General features: G+C 51.8%; 1 protein-coding gene across 1 annotated transcript; it reads left to right on the top strand.

Moving 5' to 3' along the window:
• Positions 1-806: 806 nt before the first annotated feature.
• LOC113564545 lies at positions 807-6594 on the top strand. Its single transcript, XM_026982448.1, has 4 exons — positions 807-983; positions 1393-2310; positions 2370-2534; positions 6375-6594. The coding sequence occupies exons 2-3, from the start codon at positions 1447-1449 to the stop codon at positions 2451-2453; spliced, it is 948 nt and encodes a 315-aa protein (XP_026838249.1). The 5' UTR covers positions 807-983; positions 1393-1446; the 3' UTR covers positions 2454-2534; positions 6375-6594.
• The last annotated feature ends 1224 nt before the right edge of the window (positions 6595-7818 follow it).

The raw sequence follows: 7818 nt of genomic DNA, 5'->3' as shown, positions 1-7818 counted from the left end.
TGGTGGCGAGATCCGCTCTGTGGAGCGACCACTGTAGCTCTGGCTACACGCACTACAGCAAAGCTTTCAGCGAGCAGAGCCCGGAGAGCGAGCTTTTCGCTCAACGCGTACTCAACGGCCGACTTCCACTTCGACATCGACATCGACTTCGACTTCGGCAAACGGCAATGACAGTGTAGCCGTGCCTCGTACTTTACATTCTGCCGCTGCCTTAGTAGGTCAACAAAATTCCGGACAATGGCCTTTCGCTTTCGTCGGCGACTGCGGCGTCGTCGTCAGCGTCGGCGCGGGCAGCGCTGCAGCTGGCAGAGCTTCAAATGTAAATAGAAGCTAAGAAGCTAAGGCAAACGCTGGCTGGCGCCCACCCAACCACCCAACCACCCAACCTCCTCGCCTCGCCTCGCCCATTCACCCTTCAATATGGCGATGGCGATGGCGATGGCGTCGCGACGATGAACATGAAGATATTTCAGTCGTCGCCGCAGCTGCAGTTGTTGTCTGTGTTGCTTTCGATGGCGTAATATGCGCCTGCAGATGGCTATGTGTGTGTATTAACGGGCACATAGTCCCCGAATTCCCCAACTGGAGCTTCCCCAAGTCCGTGTAACTTGAGACACTAAGCAAAATGAACGGCAGTCCCCGCTGCAATCTCCAGGGTAGCAGAGCCGCCTAAAGGTATGCAATTCACAAAGACGTCCTGATGCAAGACATTCAATCAAGCTCTTCGAGTGATTCTACGACCCATAGCACACCTCGGAACCACTTTGAGCAACCCGAGATGAAAACAGTAGCCTTTTGCTCGCTGAATTCTGGTCGCTCATCGAGTTAGCCATGATTTTAGGCATCAGTGTCATGCCTGAAACTCAGTCAGGCACTTCAGTTCGATCCAAAAACCCACAGTGTTCAGACCTCCCCCAGGAGCAAGTGGAAAAAGTTAACAACAAGCCACACGAAACGAGAAGCAGCCAGCGGAAAACCCCCAGGTATGTGGGCTATGTAGGTTAAAGGGCAGCGTTCGTTGCACTCGCAGACTGAAGGACACCCCGGCTGGGTGGTGCTTCCGTCGGGCTTGGGCAGCCTTACATGGAGTCTCCCTGGGAACGGGAAGGGGTTACGCTGCGAAATGTCGACGCCAGCCAGCGAAGTCACGGACTTTGGAGTGTGCTTAAGGAGGCGGCGACATGGGCGGCTACATGGGCGGAGCCCTTCCCACCGCACAGCCGCCAGGGATGCTCCACCCCTGGCATTGCTTATGTATGGTGCCACACGTTGCAAAAACGTTGATCAGGGCTGGCCATGACTGGGCGACTGGGAAAACTCCAACCCTTTTCTTGCTCGTCAAAATCCCTTCTGCTTAGTGCACATACTAATATTTGTTTTTCTCTTCCGTAGGTTGTCCGGAACTATTCGTCCACTTTTTGCAGAACCCCTACCACTAACCGCACGATGGCTAGCCAGGATGCAGATCTTAGGACTCGCAACAGAGGAGCGGGTGATCCTGCCGTGGCCGACTTTTTGGCAGAGGTGGAAAAGTGGACGATCGAAATGCCCTCGCGTTCCAGCTCCACATCATCCAGCCACCGGAGCACAAGCACTAGCACTACCTCCTTTGGGGAGCCGGGTAGCTTCTATCGCAGAAGCCTGCGCCGCGAAAGGCGCATATTGAAGTTATCGCCGCCGTCCATGAACGCGCTTTTCCTGCAGCAGGCGAAGGAGGCCCAAAAGGCGTTCACCTTGAAAAGAATCGTGTTCCTCTATCTGGGCCTGGTCCTGGCGCCCGTCATCATGGAGCTGGGCCCGCGCATCGAGTTCCCAGAACTATGGAAGCAGACCGGCAAATTCCACTTCTGTAAGGAGCGTCGTCTGGCCATGACCTTTACCAACAACACTACTCGCGTCCTGATCCGCTCCTTCCTGTCGGCCGCCGTGCCGCTCTACTGCATGCTCTGCATGGCCCATCCGAATCGGTTCCTACTCTGTGCTCCGCACGCCAGAGGCTGCAAAACGGAGGTGCCGGCCAACGTGAGCGCCTACTTCCTGGGCCTCTTGCCCTATGTGATCCGCCTGCACGCCGGATTTGCCAGGTTCGTCAAGGACACCTGGTTGGCCTACAACGATCATGTGCTGAACATAGCCGAGACATTCAACACCTGGCGCTTGCTCATCTATCTGAATCAGATCATCCAGCTCGTCTACTCCTTCGAGCTGGTTCTGCTTATGGCCCAGGGACTGATGGGTTTTCTGCAGGCCCGTCGCATCTACAAGCTGATCGCCGTAAGGGGCAACCGTCGCGTGATGCAACTGGAACAGGTGGGTGGCGCTTAAACATTTCGGTGGTATCCGTCTGTGAGATAACGTGTTTTTTGCAGAACAAGTCCAAGTTCTGGTACAGCCCCAGCGATAGCACCATGGACGTTTACTGGGCCTTCAAGCTACGTGCCTCCAGTGCTTAGTATTCCCGAGCCCCAAGCCCCAAGCCCCCAAGACACAACTCCTGCCAGCTGGCCAATCATAGACACAAATAAAATTACCAGGTGAGTTCGAGCGAAATGCTCATGAGAAGACTACTAACTACAATTAATTCAGGCCACGCTGAAGCTTTTGCTAACTTACAGTTGGGTATAGCCGCTCTTCGGGTTGGTAATGTTGCACTTGCTGCTTGTCTTGAAGCGGTCTTTAGTTCGAACCTTCGGGTTTGTGGCCGGGTTATGGTTAATATCAAAGCTGTCAATTTTGGTATTGACAGGTTGACTTTGCAAATAGTGGTGCACAAATTGTTGGTGGCTGCAAAGAAAGCAATGAAGTGGGGTTGGTTAGCTCAATTCGAATTTGTTAATTGAAGTATTGCAGTGGCCAAAACTTGCGTCGGCTTGGTTGGTGTCTTCACTTTGCCTTAGCCGGCGCTCCAACCTTTGGCGCCCTCTATGTCTGCTGGCTGCTGCACAGATGGCGCCACTCGGCAGCTGGTGCACTAGATGGCGTGCTGGCTTTGTTTTGATGGCGTTGCGCCTGCAGTTTCAGTTTCTGTGCCAATCGGTTTCATTAACCCCAACGCTATATGTATGCATGCGCATGTGTGTGAGTGTAGGTGCAGCGGCAGCGAAAGGTCAACAAAGTACGTTTCATGGACACAAACTCGGTGCGGCCGCCTCTTTTTGTACTACTTTTCCGTTGCGATGTTGTCCTTTGAATGGCTCACTTAACTCCAATAGTTGGGTTGTTTTTTTCGAAGGTTTGCTTACGCTTACACTCATTGTTGCCCCACAACTTTTAGGCGTGCCTTTGGCAGCACAAACTGAATTGGTAAATTCGCGAAAGCTCAAATCTATGTAATCTTCAGAATCACTCGATTTTATGGGTTCACTGCATCGAGCACGCTCTTGACTTCTAATGCAACTGCAGAACGCGGAAGAATATGCAAAGGGGCTGGGCATCAGCGGGAAAATGAGAGCAAATAAACAGAAAAGGAAAACAAAATGCACTCCGAGTCCAGCGATGGCAGACAGCCATCGGGCAACCGCTTTGCAAGTGCATTAGAAACGGGCTATTATATGGCTCCTTATTTCCTAGCACGAAAGGATCTCCGTCGCCAGCACCCCAACACGCGTGTTGCGCGAGCCCAGTCCGATCGCGCCCCATTGCCCCGGGGGCAGGCGCCCCAACAACAACAGTTGGCCGAGGGCAGGTCCATCCTATGGCCACCTAGTTGCAATGCTCCCCGCCCAGCCCTGCCGGCCACAAGAAGTCCCAGTGCAACGGGACGGAGGGCAAGCACACAGCGCTACAGGAAGAGGCAAAAGCAAAGGGGCACAGCCGGGCGCATGCAAATAAAAATAGATTTTTTCGTTATATAGGATAACGACCACCAACGACCCCAAAGTTGGAACGTCGACGTCCGACGGTGACGTCGGTCGGGACGCCAACGTTCTCGGGCAACGACCGGCAAAAACAAACGCAAACGCATCCAAAGTTTGCCTACCCCCAAGCAGCAGCAGCTCCAACCGCCGTTTGCTAGTCGAAGAGCATTCTCTCGAAGAGAGTTCGCTTGCTTCTCTTCCTCGCGCACACACACACAGCGCGCACACACACAGCGCACACACACACACGCAGCACGTAATAACTCGTAGGGGTTGCTGACCTCTTCTCAGGGTCGCCGAAGGTTGTTGAACTCGGCAGCGCGCAGCCTGTCTCGCTCGCTCCCGCTGGGGACCGGCCCTTGTCTGTTGACGAGGGTCGCCCCCTGCTCCCCTACCCCTTCCTCGCCCAGTCGCTCCTTTTTGCGGCCTGAAATGTGTGCTGGTCGTTGGCCTTTCCTGCGCTTCCCCTCTCTGTCGCTCCTTCGTGACGTAATGTGGCAACAGGGCATTCCCGATGGCGCTGCTTCCTCTCCGCTCTTCCTTGTGGCACCTACCCTCCGCCCAGGCCCTCTCGCGATTGTTGACGCTGCTTTTTGTATTCCCATTTGTTCGCTTTTTGTGTTTAGGGGAAGCGAAAAGTAGGGCTGCTGCTGCTGCTGCTGCTGCTGCCGATGCACTCTTCGTTAGTGTGTGTGTCTGGGTGTGTGTGTTGTGCTCGAGTGTTGGTGCATAGTTCAACATTGTCTGAGGTTAGGGTTGAATGCTCGACGGGCCGCGTCCGCGTCTGCCCCGCTCCCCTCGGTTGGCGAGCCAATGCTAACTAACTATTACGGAGCCCCAGCCCAGCGTTCATTTCAATCTGCAGCGCGCGACACGTTTAAAGGGAAGCTATCGCGTTATCCCTGCTTGGGCACTCCAGACACATCGGTTCGCTGCTATTTGGGCGGGGGAATCTCGCTGGCTTAGCCCAGTTACGATTGAGGAGCATCATATCGCGGCATCACTGTGGCCAAAGTACTGGGATAGTCCAAGGTTAGTTCGAGTCTGAACGGCTGTAGCTGGGAGAATGGTTGCAAGGCTCGAAATGCTATGGGTACTATTGCCGGGTTGATTAAATCGTGTATTTATAAATGCTATCGGTTCAGCTCACGTTAGTTTCGTTGCTCGCAATCTTTCGCTTTCGCCACTAGGCAACAGTGAGCTTTGGTGTCTAACTCGTCTAGGCCTTTAATTCTCCTCTGCCACCCCTCCTTGCCCTGCCCCTTCCCTGCTCCTGCCACTTTCTTCGCTTTTCGCTGTCGCAGGGTTTATCAGTCGGATGATTGGCGCGTGGTTGGCTTTTATCGGTCATTCGCCTCCTGCGCCAAGTGCGTGAGTGGGAGTGCGTGAAGGGGGGAAGCGGGCGAGGAGCGGAGGAAGATAAACGAGTGGGGCCGTGGGGGAGTGGGAGAATCTAGGAGAGTGCGTAGTGGTCAGCAATGCGTCACCATCAATCACACGCAGAACGAGAAGGAAGAAGTAGAGAAGAGAGAAAGCGGGGGAGATAGAGTGCGGGGGAGGGGGGGAGAGTAAGAAGGAAAATGCCATGACCGTGAAGTTTAACGCCCTCCGGCAATGCTAGCGTCGACGTCGCAGCTGACAGCGCTGCCCAGAGTCCGCAATCTGCAAGATACATTCCACAGCGGCAGCGCTCGCGTTCCACGTCCAGCGGGAGTTCCACTCACGGCAAATGTAGATCCATGGTTCTAGTTGAAGATTTGCCCGATTTCACTGATTTCGACTTATTGTTAATCCGCTTGTACATTTCGGTAACTTGTGCTTTCGGCCAAGTTCTGCCCACATTTTAATGCGGCGTTGACCCAAAACTGCCTCTAATAACTCCAATTTCAGCTCAAAGAAACAGTAGTGTAGCTATCGCATATTGCATTTAGAAGATATCGGTAAAGTGCAGCATAATGCGCTGCATCCTTGTGTTTTTGTGCTGCGTGCTAACGAAAATGGAGCGTTTCCCTTTGAACCCTTCGCTTTCGCCCCCGCCCCCACCGTTTCCCCTTCCACTCCACCGGCGACTTCGCAGCGACGTTGGCGTTTTTGTGGTTTGACATTGAACTCGAAATGGATGCGCATCGCTGAGCAACTGCGTTGGCCCTCTGCCAGCAGCAGCCACCCGCCACCCGCCGCCCACCCAGTCGCCCTCTCCCTCTCATCTTAGCCATTTCGCTGGCCACCTTTTCCGTTTTATTTGGCTTTTGGTGTGGAGGGCCAGTTCAGTGAACTTTCGCATAGAAAGCGCGCGGCAGAAATCTCTTTTTTCGGCTTGACTTTCGAGCTTGCCGAAATCTACATACATACATTCATACATACATATGTACAAATGTAGATGTGTGTGTGTGTGAGATAGTGTGGGAGCAAAGGCGTGTGAGTGTGCTAGGAATTAGCAAGTGAACCATTAAACATAACTAACATGTAAGCATAAGAACATCATTCCTAATCATCTCCGAATCATTCCCATTTCAGTATACGATCGATGGATTCCTTGGCATGATAGAAAAACTAACAAAAAAAAACCTAGAAATCAAAACACTGATATTTGGCTAAGGAACCACTGGCGGCTGGCAGAAGTGGAGTATTAGTTCAAGACGAAATGATTTCCACAAAGTCGGATTTCCGCAGCGGACAAACTAACGGTATCGCTGCGTGTACGCTTATTATGTATTTGTTTTTTGTTTTTGTACTCTTCTATGTGCTCCACATACATACATATTCAAGGAACCGAATTGAGTTCATAAGCGACTGAAGAAAAGACCAACAGCAACAACAATGGCAAAGCTCAAGAGCGGCAACAACAACAGCAACAACATCAGAAGCAGCGACGACCAATTTTATGAAAGTCACAGTCAAGGTCAACATGCGTGCAAAGAGCGAGCGGGACAGCGCGAGTGCGCGAGCGAGTGCGAATGCGAGTGCTGGCCGAAAGAAAGAACCGCGGATCTTTGTTGTTGCTGTGTACGGTAAATTGGGGTGGACCCGAGTGGGTGGTTCACTCACCTAAGGTTGCTCGTAATGCCAGTTTAAATACATATGGTTTGTATTTATGTTTTGCATGTGCATTTCGATACGTTTAAAAAGCGTTTATTAACGGGCAACAGGTGCCTGCGTATAGCAACGCGATTCTGAACGAGATACCGCTGGCTGGTCCACCTTAAAATATATTCGCACTGCTTTCTATCTTGTATGATAAGCGCACAAAGAATTTCCTATACGACGAATGCAAAGCAGAAGCGAAGGAAAGTGTGCGAGTTGCTGTGTGTGTGTGTGGGTGGGTGCGGTGAAGGCAGCGGCAACGGCGATCAACAAGGAAGTGCACAAAAATCGAAGTGGCCAACGAAAATCGGCTATAAAAGAGCAACAATCGCAGGTTAAAAGCGGAGCCAAAGCCCAAAGCAGGCAAGCAAACGAAATCAAATCAAAAGTAATAAAAAAATGACTCACTTGATCCCCACGGCACACCAACACAGGCGCAATAGCGCGCACACACAGATACAAAATGGCTAGGTCGGTCGTTCAACCTGAAATCGCGAGAGCAAGAGCGGGAAAAAAGAGAGTAAGAGAGAGCTGATTTTGGTTGCTTTTTTCTCGCTTTTTTCAGCCGGCCGGTTTTGCTCTCCCTCTCTCTCTCTTTATGTCATAACGCTTCTGGTTTCGGTTTTCATTGTTGTTGCTGTTGTTGTTGTTGTTTAGGGTTTAATGACATTGCCGGCCCGTCTTCTTCTTCCTAGCCGTTGTTTTCTTTTTCTTTCTTTCGAACTCTTTGTTTTTATTTTTATTCGTTTTCCTAGCCGTTGTTGTAGTTGTAGTTGTAGTTGTTCTTTGCGGCTTGTACGTTTACTCTTGCAGGGCAAATAAAACTACTGCAACAACAACACAGCCACACTTCACTATGCCGACTGTACAGTGAATA

The sequence above is a fragment of the Drosophila erecta genome, unplaced genomic scaffold (assembly GCF_003286155.1).
Source record: "Drosophila erecta strain 14021-0224.00,06,07 unplaced genomic scaffold, DereRS2 tig00000126-arrow-pilon, whole genome shotgun sequence".
Lineage (NCBI taxonomy): Eukaryota > Metazoa > Arthropoda > Insecta > Diptera > Drosophilidae > Drosophila > Drosophila erecta.
This window is presented reverse-complemented; position numbering and strand designations above follow the sequence as displayed.

Bases quoted from the DNA above. Each gene is read 5' to 3' on its own strand.
- LOC113564545 (XM_026982448.1), top strand. From the start codon at position 1,447: ATGGCTAGCCAGGATGCAGATCTTAGGACTCGCAACAGAGGAGCGGGT. The intron at 2,311-2,369 runs GTGGGTGGCGCT...TGTTTTTTGCAG, and splicing joins GCGTGATGCAACTGGAACAG to AACAAGTCCAAGTTCTGGTA.